Genomic DNA, 21459 nt, shown 5'->3' on the forward strand with positions numbered 1-21459 from the left:
CTTTGTTTTGACTTGTGAGTGGTTCTACCTGAAAAGACTTTAAGTGACATATGAATGGTTACTGTGAATGTTCATCCCTATGGCTTGGTTTATTATAGTTGTCCAAACAGTTATTTACACATGCATTGAATTTCGTACGGTAAATTGCATACATTGAGATGTTGATTTTTATGCATGTTATGATTTTTCGGCATTGGCTTGTTTTGTGTCCTCCATGTGGGACGTGGGTTGGTAACCTGTGACATAGCCCAGAGTGACAGCACTCGGGATGCGTACCTAGGATTAATGCTAGGTGACCCATTTGGGACGGGGCTGAGATGGACTTCACTCTACGGGACCCAAGTGGTGGGGCTGAGAGTGGACACCACCCTGGTTGTTGGCTCAAGTGGCGGGGCTACGAGTGGACACCACCCCAGGTTCTTTTGAGCAATAGCATTAATGCCGAGGTGACATCGATTCCGAGGATAGTACTGATGTGACACTCTTGGGGCTAGGGTTGCGTTAAATTTTGGAATGCTTTTGAGTGGGAGCGTAAAGCCTAACAATGACAATAGGGTGATTCCCAAGTTCATATGCCGAGGTTGTCCTTCTTAAGCAGGATCAGTTTGCCAATGGGTCGATGTGGTCATGTCGCCTTTAGAGAGATTGTATTTTCCCCGATTAGGGCTAAATGTTGTGTGGGATTCTCTTAGGCTGGTGCATGTGGGATTTATCGATTTTGGAACATGACTTTGCATACATTCATGAAAAAGTTTTCAAACTCTCACTTAGATGATTCAGCATCTAATTTGGACTATGTCCCTAGAATATTCAAACGTTCCAGGTAAAAGCAGTGGCGCCAAGGGAAAGAATGTCATCGAGATGTAGCTGTTATGTTTAGTCATCGTAGGGTTTTGTCTATGATTACGATGTTCAGAAATTATGTAATATTTTGATATTTTCATGTAAAACATTGATTTGGTTAATGTAAATGGAATTATCAGTTGTATATATTTGAGGTTTCGGTCTTGCTTCCGCTGATGTGATTGATAATGCCTGTCTTAATCTATTATTAAACTTTAATATACTGAGAAGGTACGATCGGGATTGTCGGGAAATGATTATGATGAGAGTATGAATATCGAGAGATTTATGCTGTGTTTGATTTTGGAAAAAAAAAAAAAATTCTCGAAATCTCGAGTTAATGCTCGTTGTGGGAAAACGGGGCGTTACATAAAGAGTTGACTTTCCTATGGTAGAATTCAACTTTCGAGGTGGCGAAAGTCAACTTCTGCCAAGGCAAAAGTCAACTTTTGGTCACCCAGTGAATCGATAGCTGTTTTGAGAACAAAATAAATTAAAGAAGCAGTATGTTTTACTGCTTACGCATCTTGTGCTTCTCTGTTGTCTTCTTCATATTCTGCTAATTTTGTAAATTTTTTTGCCGGCAAAAATTTAATATGCATAACAGTTACGTGAGGTAATTTGAGACACAAGTACAAAGGATACAACAACCCTCGTGTCTAGCTCGAAAAAGGAAAATCAAAATAGTACCGAATATCATATTAGGTGTGGACGAACTAGAACCACCATAACGTGAGGTGGAGCAATCTTAATACAAAAATAATTTTTGTACCAACCCTACATCAGGCTGCAAGTATGCATGTATTCATATTCATAATAAGATGATTATACGTGTTATTTAAATATCTAAGTTATGTATATAACATATATATATATATTCCGCTACATGCATCTGATGTATATAAAAATATTAAAATTCTCCATATGGTCATATACGGATTTTTCATTAGTAATTAAAATAACAAAAAGTTCAAGCATCTATATAAAAAATTGTCACAGTGCAAGAATTAAATTAATTTAAAATTATATAGTTTATATGTGTAATTGAAATAACAAAAAAAATTAATATTGAAATAAAAAAATATGCAAGTAGAAGGCAAAAAAATATGGCCAATTAACATTTCTTTGAAGTTACACTAAAGCATGTTAAAAAATCTATCCACCTTGAGTATATTTAGACATTCTAAATATGAAAGGCGGATCTGTGCACCATAGACATTCTACCCACCTTTAACCTAAATTGTTTTTAAGATTCGACACGTCACTTGTCAATTTTTTGTAAGCTAAATGTTTTAATATTTAGAGATAAATTATGACGATTAAGTTAATATTATGTAATAGGTGAAAGAACATGGAGAATAAGTGCAACAAGTAAAAGAGTAGTAAATGCCTACATCTTATCAGAGAATTTAAGGCTTTAATAGCCTCTCTAATAATAATCCAAGTGTGATTTTCTAATAATAATCCAAGTGTGATTTTCGTTAAAAATCTTATTTAAGACATGAGCTTAGGTATGATCGAGACACGGTGTTAAAACTTTAAGCCACATTAACGACCATACGCCATAATAAACAAGACATAAGATTCTGTCACATGATGAGTTTCGATGCCTTCTGAGTAATCTATATATCACATCATTCGAATTACGTCGTCGCGCAATGATTTTTCATTGGTCACATATTACTTAGAGATTAGTTACTAAGTTGGTTATTTACTCTCATCAAGCTCAAAAGCCCAAATGAACGATGGAAATACACGATAAAAATTTTAATAAAAATATTGTGTTTTTCTTGTGATCGATTACTAAAAATAAAAAATAAATAAAATAAAATAAATTTTATCTCACCGATATGTTTTTATCAATGTTACATTTTGTTCTGAAAGTAACCGCCACAGAATGGCCGGCTTTGTCGCTGGTAAGGGTGGCTGAGCTATCCAAATCCTAAAGCCCTGCGACGACGACAAGCTTGGCGAAATGCTATTATTTATTTTATAAATTAACGTGATATATATAAATTTATAATAATTTAATTTAAAAATAATAATAAATTAACTCTTTATTATGAATTATTATAAATTTATGTTTGTATTATAAAAGTAATTTATCAAATTTATTACGAATATAACATTTTCCATTATAATTTCTGGATAAAAGCACAAATCAAAATACATTTCCCCATTAAATTAATCTTTTCTAAATTTATCTTTTCAAAATATCATATTTTCAAAAATAATTCTCCAAATACCACTTTTTTATCCGTGCTAGTCGCTCTTGTGTATTTAAACTCAAGTTGGTTTAAGTGTCGACAAATTTATATTTTGAGAATAAATATAAAAAAAAATTAATTTTTTGGTAATTATTTGAGGAAGACAATATTCTCACTTATTATTTTTATTTTTGATGTAAGTTTTCATCAATATTGATTGAATTTAAAGAGTAAAAGAACTAATAATATTATCATAAAAATTTAATAGAGAATTTAATCGACCTCTTAAAAAAATATTTGTAAAATGTATTGAGTTAGGAGAGCTACAAGAACCGTTAAATTGCCCTAAAAAAATAATATAAAACTAACTCACATTACCATATAAAGTAATTGCTCAAAATTAGCCTAACTTTTTGTAATATCTTGAAAACCAAGGTCAAATCTAAAAATGAACTCTAGAGAAACTAAATATATATATCGAGGATAATGAGGAAATAAATAACACTAATTGGATATTTTTTGCCCTAAATGTGGATAAAAAGCTCTCGAGTTGAGCGTGTTCGAGTTAAAGTACCTTAAGAATGGGTGACCCTTGAGAAGTTCGCGTAGACCCATTAAGGTAAATTGATCTGATCCTTTCTATCACTTGATGCGGGATGTTACAAGTGGTATCAGAGCCAACCCTTAGAGTAAGAGGTCCAATGAGGGCGGGTAGTGACACCGGGGCGCAACGGCCTAAACAAGAAACAGCTCCTAGCAAGCTTCTTCTAGGATGACAGTCCCCAAATAAGAGAAGATCTGAGCTCAGTTGTAAGATTACATGACGAAAACGTCATATGTTCATTGTATAGGTGTCAAAAGGGCCGGCCCGAGTCGGTCCACGGGCTTTTTAAACGGGTCAGGCCGGGCCCGGGCCCTTTTGCCATGGATAGGGCCCGGCCCGGCCCACGGCCCCCCTACAAAGGGGCCGGGCCCTTAGCCCACAGGGCCTAGCGAGCCCGGCCCGGTGGGCCCGGCCCTTTTGTTTTTCTTTTTTTAAAATAGTTTTTTTTTAAATAATACATATAATATATACATATATAAATATCAAAATAATACATATATAAAAATTAATTTTTTTCTTTTAAAAATATTTTCTATCTTAATTCTTAAGTTTTAAATATTATTTCATTATTTTATATTTCAAAATTCTATATGCCTTATAATTTTTCTTGTAAATTGATATGAAAAATAATGTACATATAAAAAGGAGAATGTTTATTTATAATTTAAATATATAAAAAATTTAACTTAAAAATTTTAAATAAATTGATGGTTATTATTTATATATATTGTGAAATTAAATTTTTTAGTATCCAATATCAATAATTACTAAAGAATAACAAAATTAAAAAAAAATGAGTAAGGGCCTTATTGGCCCATAAGGGCCATGGGCCGGGCCGTGGACTTAATTTCTTTGGCCCAGCTCGGTCCGTTTGAACAGTAACGGGCCGGGCCAAAGCCCGGCCCATCACGGGTTGGGCCGGGCGGCCCAGCCCTTTTGACACCTCTAGTTCATTGAAAAGAGAATGTAATACCCCAAGAGTCCAAGGTCAAGAAGAAACTCTAGAGAAGCTAAGTATATATATTGAGAATAGTAAGAAAGAAAATAACACTGGCTAGATATGTTTTAGGCTGAATGTGGATAAAAAATTTTCGAGTTAAGTATGCTTGAGCATGGTAGTTCAAGGATATGTGACTCCTGGAAAGTTCTTGTAAACTCATCAGGATAAGTTAATCTGGTCATTCCTATCATTCGATGCGGGATGTTATATTTTTTTATTTAATTACTAAAAATTAAATTAAAAAGGGAGATAGAATTGAGAAGGGAATAGTTGGGAAGAATTAAGAGGGAGATTGAATAAGGTGGCTTGGAATATTATACGGCTTATCTCAAAATCTACTATTTGCTAAACACAATAAACTAAATTAGACATTTAGGTAATGTTAATTAAGAATTTAAGGACTTATTCTCTTTGTTATTTTTATATTATTTTTAGTTTTTAGTTTTACAAGATAGTGAGAACGTGTTACTTTCATGTTTTTAAAAACATATTTTCGAAAATAATAAAATTCTTTTTAAGAAAAATATAAAATAACAAAAAAAAAATTGAGTGTTTTCAGCTAAAACATGCTAAAAAATTTCAAAACACGAAAAATGAACATCCCCTATCTCTCTCTGTGCACTCATCGCCTACTGCACCATCTCTTTGTCCTTTTTGTTTTCTAGGCAACCAGCCATTGTCACTACCATCGGTCAACAAGACTTTTTCAATCATCACATTTATGTCACCATTGTCACCTAATAACCATCGTTGAGGCCCAACCACTGTCTCCTTCGCCACTACACTCGACCATTGTGAAATGCCACAACCATTGCATTTCTGCCTTCTCTGTGATTTTTTGCCATTGCCTCTTCATCTTTTTTGTCTAAATCGACTATCTTTTTGTTCATTCCCGTCATTATGTGTGTGTATATATATATATATATATTCGTCGAATGTGTGAGTTGAAAATTAAAAATTAGATATACAAAGATCTAACATTCAGATCTAACTCATTTTTGGGTATGTTGGCCACTATGGTGAGGTGAAGCCGATGGCCAGTCCTGATAGTTGGAACCACTGGTCGGCGTTGAGTGAAAGTTTGGAAATTAATTTTCAGATCCAGCCCTATCTAATTGTTGGAAATTAATTTTTTTTGTTTGTATTTTATTTTTTGTAATAGAAAAAAAATTACAAGATTCATTAACTTCAAAATAGATATATTTTTTAATAATATACTAGCATTAAAATGTTCTAATTTACTGAATAATCAAATTTATTCAATAAAATATTATAAAATATATATTTTTTAATTTCAAAGTAAAGCGTGTTTTTTAATTTTTTATTTAAAAAAATTAGAATAATAAGAAAAACATATTTTCAAAAACCTTAAAATAAACACTTAAAATATAAAAATAAAAATAAATTCAAAACTTAAAATTAAACCGGTGCACCCACTAACACCAGTTAATATATTTGAGAAAATCAGTGACATGCATTCAGCACAACCAAGCGAAAAAGGAGGGGCTGCAAAGATGCAATTATGTTATTAGTGTGGGATTAATTTCTGGGAGAAATAATTTTTTTCTTGGGATGATTTTTGATAAGTGTCAATAAATGCAATTTTCAACCCTAGTAATTTAGACATATCTCACAATTTATTTCACACATCATGACTTAGAGGTGAGTTTGGTGAGGAGTACGAATGATGGCACATAATCCAAAAATAGAGAAAACCGGTGACATTATCCATTGAACCACCCTGCACCCCACAAACAGTAAGCAGTGGGACTTTATTTTATTAGCACCCACAGTTTCTCTCCTCTTGCTTCTAAAATTTCTCCTACGCTCTCTCTCCCCGTTTTTCCTCTCTCTCTCTCTCTCGAATTTTCCTGTTATGGCGAGAGGCTCGTCGCAGTCCCAAGCATCGTCGTCCTCCACATCCAGGCCCGGTATCGTCGGCGGCGCCCCTCGCGGCTCGGCCGCCGCGACGGCCGGCATGCGCCGCCGCCGTCTAGGCGGCTCCTCTGCTGCTTCCGGCGGATTCTCCGGCGGTGGCGCCACCGGAAGCAACGTCCTGAGGTTCTACACCGACGACGCCCCGGGACTCAAGATCAGCCCCACTGTTGTCCTAGTCATGAGCCTCTGCTTCATCGGCTTCGTCACCGCCCTCCACGTCTTCGGTAAGTTCTACCGCTATCGATCCGGTGCCGGAGCATAGGTTTCGGATGTCTATTTTTTTGGAGCCGTCGGGACCGGTGATTGGAAACAACGCCACGAATTTTAGCTATGTAAGTTTCTCTAGGGTTCTTGTGCTGCATGGATTTATTTACTGCTATCCGTTTCCGACGAGAGATAAAAGAGGATCTTGCTCGAATGAAAATCCTTATGATCAGTGGAGATTGAATTTTCATTGACCTTGTAATGATGTTTTCTTGATCGAATTTCTGAATGATCTGGCTTTTTGGTTGTGTTTAGATATTGTTAATCGATATGGAAAAGAGGGAAATCTTTCTTTCTCCTGTCAGGTTCTAAGTACATAAAGAAAAATTAAAAAAAAAAAAAAGGATGGAAAATAGTTATAATTTCTTTTCCCTGATTTACTCGTTTGATGCAAAGTATTGATGAACCGATTATCCTGTTTCCCTGCCATTATTAGAGCTTCACATCTTTGCTTGTTCTTCCAGAATGGCATTATTTGCCTCCCGTATACTACCTCTCAAAAGTGTTCTCCATTGGGATATTTAGTACTTTTTGAACCTATTAGGTTTGGATGCCTAGTATTCTTCATCGAGTCCTTTTGTTCTTTACTTTATGACTTTACCTTTGTACCTCAATTAATGGTTGTTTTAGGATGTACTTGCGGAACTACAAGTTTGTTAGGACCCTGTTCAGAGCATTAACTTGCCCAAAACAAGAAAAAAATCAAATACCTAAATTTTGTTGTCATCTTAGTTTGTAGAGTTGGTCACTAATTGCATTTATTTGAATTGCAATTGCAACTTATTCAAATGGGTTTCTCATGCACCATGTGTTTGTTTTCAATCATGCTAATCTGTTTCCCGCTGACTGACCTCCTCCCATTTACCATAAACTAAATTAAATAAATTTGATAAGAGGTTATTCTCATATTAAGATCTTGGTACATCAAATTTTGATTTGTGGACCCAATCTCGGTTAGTGAGGTTGAGGGTAAATTTGGTTTCTTTTCAGTTATTTCCTCAAATCCTATGTCCAGAACCCCTTTCCCCCAATTGGAAATGGGTAGGAAATGTGTGGATTCTGAATTTCTTATTACTTTCCTTGTTTATTGGCAAAGACATCTGGCTAGTTTAAGGCTATATCTGGAACTGGATCATAGTTCAAAGGTTTCTTTTATTGTTTATTAACTTGCCAGTTTTAGGTTTTTATACTTTCTATATATTTTGTTTTTGACTTTCGATTTTCGGAGGGAATGCTCGATGGATGGCTGCAAACACATCCCAATCATGCTTTATAGAATCTGTTATTTGGAGCTTTTGAAGATTCGAAGGTGGTCAGATTCTATTTAACTATAATCATCCCTGGCAATGTTTTGGTTTGAAGGGCTTGCAACTGGTTATTGTTGCTCTTTATTGTAACATCTTGAGTTGCTTGCTAGATTCGGGGAGTTAGATTAACGAAGATAACAAGGTTTATTTCTCTATTACAGCAAGTTTAGAAGTCTTTTTTACAGCCAGTGCTTCAGAAACTAAACACAAATATATATGGCTATGCTGATGGAATATCATCGGGTTCTCTGTTGTTTTTGAGTTGCAAACCAGGTTCTTGTATTGTGGGTTTGGGCAATTTAACAAACAACTCCTTAGCAATATCCCTTTGACATTGCAAATAACGAATTGGCAACGGCCAGCAACTATTCAACTAATGTTCACATCATAATCGAGCAAAGAAACTCAATGAAAAGGATAACACACAAAAGCAAATAGATGCCAAGGCAAGTAAAATCCACACACACACATATGCAACCATAAGAAGCAATCGGGAAGAACATTGAAAATGAGAACGAGGAGGGTATCTAAATCATTGCGGAGGACCACAAGGCTATTTCCTAGAGAGATGATTTCACCACGAAACTCAACTATGTTGAAAAAATGGGGTTAATATATCAAAGATTCAATAACCTTAAGGCACGTAAATGACGTTATCTTTTAAGAGATATTTTTTCTCGTATCTATATTATCACTAACGGGTTTAGAGAGAATCTTTTTTAGGATATAATGGAGTTTTATGTTTGATTCGAATCGTGACGAGTTTGATCAAGCTGAAGAGAAACTTGGTTATAGGAAATCTGATGATGTTGAATGAATAAATGGGATATAAGATGTTTTTTTTGGATCATCACAAATGACAGAGATAAACAGATTATACAGAGGGTAGATGTCTGTTTGGAAGAGGTACATCTCTTCAATTATAAAAACAAATATGTGTATGGTTAATTCGAAATATCACAACCTTTCGACATTAATTACTAACCAATGATCATATCTAAATTCTGTTTACTTTCTGGGGGCGTTGCCCTGAGCCCCCGCGAGAGGGGGCGCTGCCCCCTTGACCCCGTCGCGAAGCAGCAAACACAAATGGAGGTGGTAAGTCATTTGCAAAGACAAACATGAAAATAACTATGAAAAATATCTAAGAAGCGATAGTGCAGCCATAAGGTTTGTGGTGTAAATTTAATCTATTATCTGGTCGCCCAGTTCAAAGTAGACTTGGAAACAGGTTGAAACAGTCAGATTCAAATTCAACCCGTTAGTTATATAGTAATCAGGATCAAATAATCATTAACAAGCTTTCTTTATAGCTGCAGCCTCCATGCACATTCTTCATTTGCTCATTTAGGTGGACTCCCAACATACTTTGCGTCCTCCATCCACATTTTATAGCTGTAATCTCAATCTTATTTTCTATTATATTATAAATAATTTATTTTTATTTTTATTTTATCTTTAAAATTATATCTACTTTAATAGCATTCTCTATTCTCCTTTCTATTTGATTTCCTATTTTATTTATTTATTAATAAATTTTAATTTTATTTATTTTACTTTATATGTAATTTTTACTATTATAAAATTTTATTATTTATTTTATAATTTAATAATAAATATTACCATATTAAATATTAATAATATTTACTATATTTTTAAATTAATTTACTAATATTTTTTAAAAATAATTATTTAACAAATTTGTTTGAAATAATTACATAATAAATAATTAAATATACACATGCACGTAATCAAAATAATTAAATATACGCATACATAAAATTAATAATTAAATATACAAATCAATAATTAAATACACAATATCACTCATTTAATAAAAAAATAAATATAAAATACCTCAAAATCACATACTAGTGTTCGATCTACTTGATAAAAAAGAAAATATTGATGTTGTTGCTGGTTCTACTTCTCATTGTCGCCTCTATTGGTCGTCATCGTCGTCAAATCTTGTCACTTTTTGGTCGATTTAGCTTTTGTCACGCTTAGTTCTTTCTGTTCTTGCATTGATGGGATGGGAGAGAGATAGCTAGAAAATTTCAATTGCTAATTGTGGTGAGGCTTTTTGATTTGGAGAGAAGATTTTGCCATCGTTAGAATTAGCTTTACAAATTAATTATTTTTTTTTTAATTTTATAGAGGCGGTGAATATTAATTAATTTGGACGACACTCAGCAGCTAAATCTGTTTTCTTTTTTTTATTTCTCTAGGGGAATCTATCATTTTATTATTATTTTTTATTTTGTTACCGAATCCTTCTCCATTCTCCCTAAAACGGCGTCGCTTGACAAGGCATACCAATTTATGGCTCCCGCCACATCGTTCTCTCTCTCTCAACCGCCTTCTACGCTAAACGCCTGGTTTCGCCTGTAGGGAGAGAGAGGGAGGAAGAGAGAATGCCAGAAAGAGAGAGAGACAGATCTCTTCCCTTCCCACTTTCTCTCCATCCAAACACCTCTTATCCCCAATTTCCTTCTCCAAGTTTTCATCGCAGAGAAAACCGAGAAAGAAATCATGAGCGTCATCGACATTATTTTCCGCGTCGATGTCATATGCAAGAAATACGAGCGTTACGATGTCGACAAGCAGCGAGAACTCAATGCCTCCCCCAACGATCCCTTCGCTCAACTGTTCTCCGCCGTCCAGTCTCAAATCGAAGCCGCTGTTCTCGTTAGAATTCCTTCCTTCATATATGAAATCAAATGAAATTGTATTCCTGATTATTAAATGTATTGTCCTGTTGATTTTTTGAGAATGCTTTTAGAAATCGGAGGCGGCTGCGATGGAGACGAATCGAGCCTCTGTTGCCGCGATGAATGCGGAGATTCGTCGAGCAAAGGCTCGGATGATGGAGGAAGTTCCCAAGTTACAAAAATTGGCTCTCAAGAAGGTGGAATTGAAACGGAACCATTTTTTTCCTTTTGAATTAGAGTTATTTTGGCCCATTCGTTAAGTTTATAGAAATAATTGACGCGTTTAAAGGTTTTTCCAGAAGTCAGATAATCTTCAATGTGTTATATCACTTGTATGTACATAGAAGATAACCTCACCTAACCCCCGAGAGGTTGGAGTACCAATTTTGAGAAACCCTCCACTCAATTTGCTTCCTGAATTCTTCCAGATGGTGACTGTAATGAGTGTGGATTAACATATGGAGTATTTTTAACTAAAGGAAAATGAATTGCATGAAATAAGTTGCCGTGGATTATCTTTCCTTCCTGGCTTTGGTCTTGCATTTGTTGGTATGGGACGAGTTATTGTGACCAAGACATCAAATTAAATTCCTTCTGATCACATTTGACTTTCACACTCGTTTAGCATCCTCAATATTTCACTTCACACGTCTATAAGCCAATGCTCTTGGCAACCATTTCATCAAATGCCTAAGTTACCCCCTTCTCAAGTCATCATTTGGCGACATCATTGTAGGATATTGGATTATATTAATGCCGGTATTACCTAAAGAAAGAAAAAACAATTCAGAGATAGAATCCAATTTGGCAAGAATGATCTGATTAGCTTGTTGAAATTGCATGCACGGAGATGGAGGATGTGTGACATGGATACTGCATAATTTAGATAAATTTCAAAGGTAACTGAAAAGGCATTATTTCTATACGTGTTTATGAGAACAATGATTTTTTAATTGTTGTAACTACAAATGTATTTATATGTTACTGTATCAACATTTCGGAAATATGATAGTGTACACTCTATACCCTGCTTGAGACATCATTTTCAGGTGTCTAAGTCTGACAACAGAATCTTATCCAACCACAGGTCAAAGGGCTTTCCAAAGATGACCTGGCCAATCGTAGCGATATCGTTATTGCACTGTCGGAGAGGATTCAATCAATTCCAGATGGAACCACATCTGCAAAGCAAACAGGAGGCTGGGGATCTTCATCTCATAAAAATATCAAATTTGACTCAGGTGACATGCTCTACTAACCACTGTTTTGATTTTTAATTGTCAATTATTACATATAGCCTTATTTATTGTTATCGTTTTATTTTCTTTCTTCTTCGATGACCACAGATGGGAACTTTGGTAGTGAATTCTTTCAACAGAGTGAAGAATCAAGTCAATTTAGGGAGGAATATGAAATGCGGAAAATTAAGCAGGCAAGTGAGAAATGATAAATGCTTAGCATCTTATTGCTTTATTTATTTTTATTTTATTTTTGCTGATAATCTGTATTCTCGTGTGTTTTTATTTGATTTTTCACAGGATCAAGGTTTAGACATTATATCAGATGGCTTGGATACTCTGAAGAATTTGGCCCATGATATGAATGAGGTTCGCTCTTGTGCATTTATAGGTAGTACTGACAAAAAGCAAATAGAAGTGACTCATTTGTTGCTTTTTACAGGAATTGGATAGGCAAGTTCCACTGGTTGATGAAATTGAAACAAAGGTTGGAGAGTTATCATCAAACTCCCTTGTGATAAAATCAAAGTAGCAAACTATTTGGTAAAGTTTCATAATCTGGAATTGGTTTTGGTGACCTTGCAGGTGGATAAAGCTACAGCTGATCTTAAGAATACAAATGTTAGGCTGAAGGAAACAATTACTCAGGTAATTGATCAAATATTTAATTAAAATAGTTTGTCCCTTGGATCTTCTTGCAACAAATTTATCTGCTAAGATGCTGCCAGTTATTCACGTTCTCCAATTATTTCACAGCTGAGGTCTACACGGAACTTCTTTATTGACATCATTCTGCTGTGTGTTCTTCTTGGAATTGCATCTTATTTATACAAGTAAGCTCCTATCTTCTTCAATATTAGCTGGAGATGCATATCTTATCTTGTATTTGGGTTGAGTTTCTTGATATTTTTGCAGCCTTCCTTTTTCCTTTTCTGTTTTTTTTTTTAATTTTTTTTGGCTGAGTAAACATCATAAGAGAACAAAATAAAGCCACAAAGAGAAGGGCTCCCTCTGTCCAGGAGCAGTCACAGAAGGCACTTGGACATAGGTTGCTCCCTCAAGAGGAGTTGATATCTGCAAAAGAAAAGATCTTGGGAACACATAGGGTTTGTTCGTTGTGAAAATAGCCCCAGTTTTCCAGGAAATTAGAAAACTTGTTCAAGTACAAAAGATTTCCAAATAGAAAATGAAGATTTTAAAAATGTAATTTTCCAAAAATTGAACTAAACTCGAGAAACACCTAAAATGAGTTTTCTTTATTAATTTGGAGATTTGGGACACACAGTTTTCCATGAATTTGCCCCAAATCATCTCCATCTCCTTCTCTAACATAAGTTACACAAAGGAAATTAAAATCTCTCTTTTTTTGGAACATATGTTCCAATTTTTCAGATCCGAAATTAGTTTTTTGTATTTCTAACTATTGTCGTTTGAACATAACAATGAATTTATTTACTGGGAACAACTTCGTCAAGCCACTCAGACTTTGCAAGAAGGAGAATGATTAAAGAGCGTTGGGCAGTCCCCGCACGAATACTCTGACGCTTAAGTTAGACACTCAACTTCATTGAAGATTTGGATGCAGTATTGAAATTAGTATTAGAGACGTACCTTTTTTGGAATGAGAACTCATCTATTTATAAAGGAGCAAGAAAATTTGTAATAAGTATCTCTGGTGTTCTGAGGTCCACTAGAATTAGGATTCTATGGATAATGTTTATTCTTTTACGGAACTCTCTAAGGGATTTTCAGATGTCAAAATTATCCTATTCATGCTTTATTTGGCCTAAACAGGGGAAATTTATGGGACAAGCTCTGGGGGGATATAGTCTCTCGGGGCTCGATTATAGTCTTCGAGAGTAATTAGTCTCCCGAAATGTTAGGTCTTCGGGAGACACGGTCTCTTGGAGATGTTCCGTGTTTCCGGGAGACAAGAGTATCATTTTTGGGCCAAAATGATGCCTTAGGCTTTTGGGCTTTTTTGTCTTTTAGGGGGCTTTTGCTTATGATACATCACTAACATTTGAACACATTTTTCAAATTTCCTATGAAAAATGAAAACTAGAGATTCTATAGGAAATTGGAGATAATAAACTGAAAATCATTTTCTAGGGACTGTTTAGTTGTGGGAAACAATCCTAGGTTTTCATAAAATTGCTCTACAAAAAATGAGAAATTAGAGAATTTGTTCAAATACAAAAAAAAATTCAAATAAAAAATGGACATTTGGAAAACTAAGTTTTACAAAACTGAGATAAACTTGGAAAACTCCTAAAATGAGTTTTCTAAGTTTTCCTTATTAATTTGGAGATTTGGAAAATGCAGTTTTTCAAAAAGTTTTCACAAATAATCTCCATCTCCTTCTCTAACATTACGTTACATAAAAGAAATTAAAACATCTTTCTTTTTTTAAAACATATGTTCTAATTTTTCTAGATTGGAAACTAGTTTGACATTTGAATGCGCTTTTCAAATTTTCTATAGAAAATGAAAATTAGAGATTTTATAGACAATTGGAGATAGAAAACTGGAAATCATTTTCCATAATTAAACAGCCCCATAGCTTCTACAGCTGAGGGAAGATTGCTTGGGAGGAGAGGTGTAGCAACACTTGTGGCCTTTTACTATTCACCTACGTAATCAACCTGTCTAATAGCTTATCTTTGAGTATAAGAGATTGACCATCTGGAGTTTCTCAGGAGGATCTGTCAAATTCTAAGATCAAACTTCTGACTGATCATTGGTGAGCATGGATACTGCCTTCCACCAACATAATTAGAGATGAAGAATCTGATTCTAGATTTAAGAACTGCCAACCGTGATCCTCAGCCCGAAGCCGGAGCTTCTCTGGTCAATGAAGCTTCTGCAGCTAGAGAGGACTTGAGAATCAAAACAGTAGTCTTAGCCCATATGAATTGGCCTTCTGAATTCCTAGCTATCATTCCACCAAAACTTGAATCTTTGGAGAGGGCTGTATCCACATGCAGCTTAATGTAACTCTGGATTTGGGGTATCCGAAAGAGTTTGAAGGCACATTGTTCAGCTCCTCCATTGACTGAAAATGTACTTGCCACAGATCTTTTATTTCCTTTATGATGATTTGTATACCCCATGCTACCTTCTGAAATTCTGATTGCATTTCTAAATTCCCATATTTTCTCCATTAAGACTGCTAGAAAGATCAAGAAACTGCTTTGTTGGATTTTTCCTGTGATCAGAATATTGGCTGGACTGGGGATTCTATGGGTCTCTTTTCCTTACTGTAGTTGATGAAGAATAAAGTAGTTGCAGAATAAACTCAGCTCAATTAAGCCTTTGCCTCATCCACTTGGTGCCATATGCACATAATTGACATTCAAAACCCACAACTCGTTAACTGCCAAACAAGAAAGAACTAGAGAAAGAAAAGTCTAGCATTGCCTGCCTTTGCATTTCAGAGTCATCCAGTTTGAGTGGGACCTTATGGTTCGTTGCCTGACAGCTGTGGTGGATTCCTTATAGTTAATGCAGGCCAGCATGTTCTTGGGCATGAACTGTAGCTGTACATAACATGTTTTAAGTTGATGCCACAAACCTACAAATCTATTGCATTTTGGTGAAAGGAATTCTTACAAAAATCAAGGTCAATCAAGAATATAAAAGGTGTCCAGCCCATGCATCAGAATTCAGCTGGGATCCAACATAGTTGGGATGTTTTTCATGAATTGAAAACACATCTTTGAGTTTATCCAAACCAAATTTTTCTATCCATTTAAAGTTTCTTCATTTTGTTATTGGATTTGTCAACTGATCCAACCATCAACCACCTCTACTTAGAAATCTTGGCACTAAAATGGTCAGGGAAACATGGATGGTACACAAATCTGTTACGGGCTTCATGTGCATCTAACCACTAGGTTGTGCTTTAATTAAGGCAATATACAACCTGTATCTTAAGGTCCAGAATTTGACTGCTACAACTAAGGTTATGCCCTAATTTCTTCAGATGCTGATTGTCCATTTTCTGAAGCGTTCCCTGAAAAGGCTTTCTTTCCAGGCTTCCAGCCATCCTTGAGTGTAACTGGTGGTGTGGTTGTGTGTCTAGATTGCAGACCTACCTAAACAATTATTATCAGGATATAACGATCTGCCAAAATATTGAATATTGACAAGCAGACACAACAGGAGCATGTAACCTCTTCTTTTTCTTTTGTATTGATATAGTCTAGAATACTTTATTTTAGGATTTAAATAGATATTTACCTCATATCACATGAGACATAGGGGAAAAAGATATTTCCGTTTCCTATATATGTTAACAGGCTACAAATGTTAGTTTACAATTAAACACGAGCTTCATCTGCTTCAAATTTTTTACAAAAAATATGTGGAGCTAAGTGTCAATTTTGCAGACAAGGTCGAACTTATATTCCATACTCTCACCATTTCACATCCTCCTCTACCCTTCAGTTTCCAGTGCAAGTAGAAGAGTTCGTGTAATAGTACCTAAAATTGATCCATCCCTATTAAGCTTTTATTAGTTTGAATGCATGGACTTAAAACCATGTTTTGTCAAGAGTCTTAGCAAAATAGTGGGTTGAGGTTTACTTGTGAGGGTCCAGAAGCACTGGAGGAAAATATCTGCGTTCATCTTCAGAGTCACCAGAAGCAAAGTTTGAAAAGATACTGTGAACAATGGGAGGTCTGCAGCATGGTAGCCAAGTAATGGCACAATTACTCATCCAGGGACCAAATTTGTAAGGAAAAATGTTGGTTTATGGGCTTTTTCAACAAATTATAAGAAGATAAGAGTAGAAGTAGGAGGAAAGAAGAAACATAGAAAAATGGGTGAGAATTGAGACAGATAGATGTCTATATCCGATGGCTATTTGTTTGTTAGGTCGTAACTGGAAAATTGGGTTTTGAATTTTATTGCTGTGATGAGAAGAAATCAAGCTCATTTGGGAACTATTTATATTGGTAGCAATTCCTAGATATATGTGGCATGGTTTCAGGACTCCTGTTCCAGCCGCCAAGAGGCTCTAAATTCTTTTGCCTTCTTCTTTTAATTTTTCTATCGTTATTTGAGGATATAAATCAGAATCATCAGATAGCAATACGCTTGCGATGACATAACCAGCATGAAATTTTGAGTCCCTAGACAATTTCAATCTTCCAAGTGCAGGACTAACTTGTTGAACTAGTAAGAAGATTCCTTCCTTTTTTAGTACAGTGGTCCATTTTGGCTATCAACAAACTAACAAAATGTGGAACCAAACAAAATAGTAGACTCTCTCTAATATTCTTTTTGTTAATTTTGAAGTACTCGATTTTGATGGTTTTAACCCATATGGCACCAGAGATCTTTATTTTTCCTAGTTTTGTTTCTTCATTTTTCTCATAATTTCTAAAAATTGCTGGACTTCTATTGACATTTGTACAGAACAAAGGGTAGGGGCAATTTAAAAAGTATCCGCGGCTAAAAATTTTAGCTCCATTTTGTATGTACCTGCTATGTGAAGGTGTGTATGGAATTTTGTTATTTGCACCAAATACGATATGGTAAATCTACCCTATTTTGCAATTTAGCAATTCAACTGCGATTCAAATGCTCAACAATTCTCAGCTGTTGCACTTGTTCTTGTTCTATTGACAACCAGCTTAAGTTACCAACTTTTTGCTCCCTCTTTCTACTGATCTATCTAACAGAATTTTGCTTTGTTTGGTTCAGTCTGCTGAGGTAGAGTATGGAAGGAGCCTCCGCATATAGCTCTTGGTGGTCTTGAGTGTTGTCTGGTGTTGTATTTATCCAATATGTTTGGGTGCTTCCCTCATACAAATCTTGATGTCCTGAATTTCATTTTCAGGGTCTTCCCCTCTTCAAGTTGTGGGTTGTTGTCTATATTACAGATTCATTACCTGAGAATGGCGGTCACCTAATTTTAGTTCACTGTAGCCTTTACTTGTGTTAAAGTGGAGCATACAAATAAAGTCCAGGGAAAGACTTGTTTCTTTTCAACTAAAGAACTCTTTATATGATTAAAATGTGTTTGACATCATGAACTTTTTAATCTTAGAGAGATGAGAATATTCAGTCTCTTTAATTTTTTGTTTGTTTTTGTCACTGTTTGAAATTAGATATGGAACGGTCTTCTATAAAACTCCTTGGGCCTAGCTGTCGTGATTTGCATGTATACTTAGGACCAATATAAAAATTGATTTGGGTTTCTAATTTGGACGTGTGTGCTTGTGTAGATGCAATATAAAGAGTTATTCTGACAGTTGCTAGACTTTGTTTAACTCTGTTAATCAAGAGGACAAAATATGCATTTTATGCGAAGCGAAGGGAGTTATGCTTGCATTGTACAAGCAGTTAAAAGCACCTTTTGCAGATCAAATGAAGGAGGAGGGGGGGTCCAGGCTAACATTGGAGTGGGCCACAGAATGGTCCAAGATGCATGTGGGCTTAAATCTGCCTCCCAGAGGGCAATGGCGTGGGCCTTAAAATCCTGGGCGTGAATCCATCATCCATGCCCAAGTCTCTTGTTTGCCTGTTTTCCTTTGTCCATTCATAGACAAAGGGAACATTTGCAACTTAAATTAGATGCTCATCCCCAGTGTGAACTAATAAATGATTTTTATTTTTTTTCTCATATTTGACAGTGTCATTTCACCTTCGTGGGTTCCAGCATTTGTCTGACCCTAAATAGCGGGGGCGGGGCAAAAGTTAAAGTTTGATATGTGATCGTTGTTATGTTTCATCAATCAGTAGTATTTGTCTAAATATCAATATTATATAAACATAAAACTTAATTAGGAAGAGAGAAGATTAATGGTTTTTAGTTTCACTTCTAATTAAAGAGTATATATCTTCATGTTTAATTTAATATATTAAACATAATCATCTGAACACATGGCATTATTATTTATGAGAATAGCTAGCTAGATATAGTATTTTCAAATCTAAACACTCATCATTTAATTAATTCGTAATTACAGATAGATCATCGCCAATCTCCATAGAAATTTCGTACATAGTTTGCCCACATAATGGGGGAATTTCAGACTGACATTTTTAATTTTAGTGTTATTCTCCCCCAGGGGTCCCCCGCCAACGCCAAAAAAAAATAAAAAATAAAAAAGAAGAAGAAAAAAGAAAAAGAAAAAGGCAAGAACTAAGGTTGCACGTGAGGCAAGCCAAATTCCAAAAAAAAGAAAAGAAAAGTAAGCTCGGGCCATATGGCACCTAATTAACCCATCATCACAGAGATTAAAGATTTTTTTTTGGTTATTACAGTGGTGTAGAGGTAGCTGGGCCTAGTGGCACCCGACACATCCATATTAAATTTGTACCTGGAAACAACTACTATAATAATAAGGGTTTGCATGTGAGAGAGACTCTGCATTTCCCAAAACGTACAGTTTGATTCAAAGGAATAAACAAAACTTTTTAACGCATTCCACAGGGAATTCTATGCTCTTCCTGTTCCTGTTCCTGGGCCTGGCCTGAGGGTGTCTCAGGAATGCCATGCCGTGTCTTTCGGCCAAGCTCTCTCTCTCTCTCTCTCTCTCTCTCTCTCTCTCTCTCGAGTGAGTGTGTGTTTGTGTGCATGTATATATATATATATATACACACAAAATTAATTAATATTTTATTTATAATAAATTTATATGTAGATTAATTGAATTACTGCGCGTTCCTTATATATAATTCCCTTTCCCAGTAGAAGGACAAAAGAATTAGGGTTTGTTGTTGGGTATAAAATATTTGGGAGTGTGTGTGTTGGTTGTCTTCACTTCATCAGTACGTAGTATTACTGTACTCTCTCTGTTTGTGTATTATTCCTCCCTCTCAGAGAGAGAGAGAGTACTGAGAGAGAGAGTGTGTGAAGATTAAGAAAGCATCTTCGTCGTTTCACAAGCATGCTCCCAAATGCTTCCAGCCAAAAACTCCTGCTTTTTATTTTTATTTTTTCGTAACGTCAAGTTATTTTATGAACCATTCATTTCTTTCCCCCTTTTTTTTTTCAAAATATAATATAAAAAAAACATGTATACATCATGAGACACGCTTATGAAAATAAAACAGCCAATGATGAGCCCACACGTAGGACTTATTATCCATGCATAACCATCAATCAGCTCATCTACATATATATATATATATATATGTTATGAAGTTAATTGATTCATGTGAGTGAGTAGACATTCGGCTCAAACATTTTCCGTAGAGAGGATTTTTAATTTTTCCAGTTCGAGAACTGGACAACTGTATTAATCACTGCCTTTTGCCCTAATAAATTAGCTCCTCCTTAATTATATTTAATAAGAATTCAAGTACATACCATAAGCTCTCAGTAAACAGTTTTTCCAAGGAGGATCAAATTTCTACAATTTTTTTTCTTAAAAAAAAAAGGACAATAGTGTACTTACAGGTGGTATAGAATTAATATTTTATGCAGTATTTCTCACAGAATAATATAATTCATTAAGGATCACCTGCTGACGGCTGAGTTGAATATTTATTTAACTATATATTTAAATATTTTTATACTTATCAATTAGTATTTCGATGAATGTTAATTTCTCCTTCCTAACTTATGAATATTTATTTATATATATAAAAAAAAGATTGTGGTAGTGTTACGGCTTAATCCAAGACATAAATTTTAATACTTTAAAGAAACTGGACACCCTTTTACTTAATTATAATTGGGCTTTTGAAGCTAAGCCACCATATAGCTAGCCCTATTGTCCCCAACAAGGTTCCCACTTCACTCTTACATTGGCCATCCCGAGTCTCTTAGATTGGGGTCTTTTTGATACATGTTGGTTTAGCTAGCTAGTTTTGCTTGTTGCCCAGTCTCATGGTTGCTGTTCTATTGTTTGTTTGCTTGGTTTTTTTCTATATGACTACTCAATTTAAGTCATTAATAGAAGAGCAATTGAGAACCTTTAGTGCTAGCTAGTGTTATGCTGGCCGGCCGGGGGCAGTTTTGTCTGTGTCTTGGAAGCTCCGCCTCATGTAATGCTTATATATATTAAGAAGAATACAATTTTGTCAGCTAAACTAGCTTAAGTTGTTGCTCTAGCTAATAATACCCTAGCTAGCTCGTAATCAGTATAGTATCTGTCTCTGTGTTTATTTTGTTAAAACATTTTTCACTGTGGTTTATTAAAATTTCTTTTCTGTAATTAACTCCTTTGCTATATATATGCAATCATTTGAATCTATCTCTATTTTATAGGGCCACTGACTAGATCGATTGTTAGCTAGCTAGATTGTCTTCCTTCCATATTTTACCTGTCAAAAAATAAACAAACATTAAAAGAATGAGAACCTCCATTACAACATCTACCTCCTTAAG

The 21459-nt window shown here is 35.0% G+C and overlaps 2 protein-coding genes across 4 annotated transcripts; both read left to right on the plus strand.

Annotated features, from left to right (window-relative positions):
- The first annotated feature begins 6421 nt into the window (after positions 1-6421).
- Positions 6422-6854, plus strand: LOC127789276 (protein transport protein Sec61 subunit beta). Its single transcript, XM_052318147.1, has one exon. The coding sequence runs from the start codon at positions 6531-6533 to the stop codon at positions 6852-6854; it is 324 nt and encodes a 107-aa protein (XP_052174107.1). The 5' UTR covers positions 6422-6530.
- Positions 6805-18176, plus strand: LOC127789258 (syntaxin-71-like). Of its 3 annotated transcripts, none has more exons than XM_052318136.1 (9): positions 6805-6924; positions 10946-11071; positions 11962-12115; positions 12221-12306; positions 12413-12481; positions 12555-12599; positions 12698-12760; positions 12869-12945; positions 17535-17791. In XM_052318136.1, the coding sequence occupies exons 1-9, from the start codon at positions 6862-6864 to the stop codon at positions 17572-17574; spliced, it is 723 nt and encodes a 240-aa protein (XP_052174096.1). In that variant the 5' UTR covers positions 6805-6861; the 3' UTR covers positions 17575-17791. The 3 variants fall into 3 exon arrangements, with proteins under 3 accessions (XP_052174096.1, XP_052174089.1, XP_052174081.1); XM_052318129.1 differs by lacking the exons at positions 6805-6924; positions 17535-17791 and adding exons at positions 9024-10851; positions 17823-18176; XM_052318121.1 differs by lacking the exon at positions 6805-6924 and adding an exon at positions 9024-10851 and having other exon boundaries at positions 17535-17803.
- The last annotated feature ends 3283 nt before the right edge of the window (positions 18177-21459 follow it).

This window comes from Diospyros lotus, chromosome 1 (assembly GCF_014633365.1).
Source record: "Diospyros lotus cultivar Yz01 chromosome 1, ASM1463336v1, whole genome shotgun sequence".
Lineage (NCBI taxonomy): Eukaryota > Viridiplantae > Streptophyta > Magnoliopsida > Ericales > Ebenaceae > Diospyros > Diospyros lotus.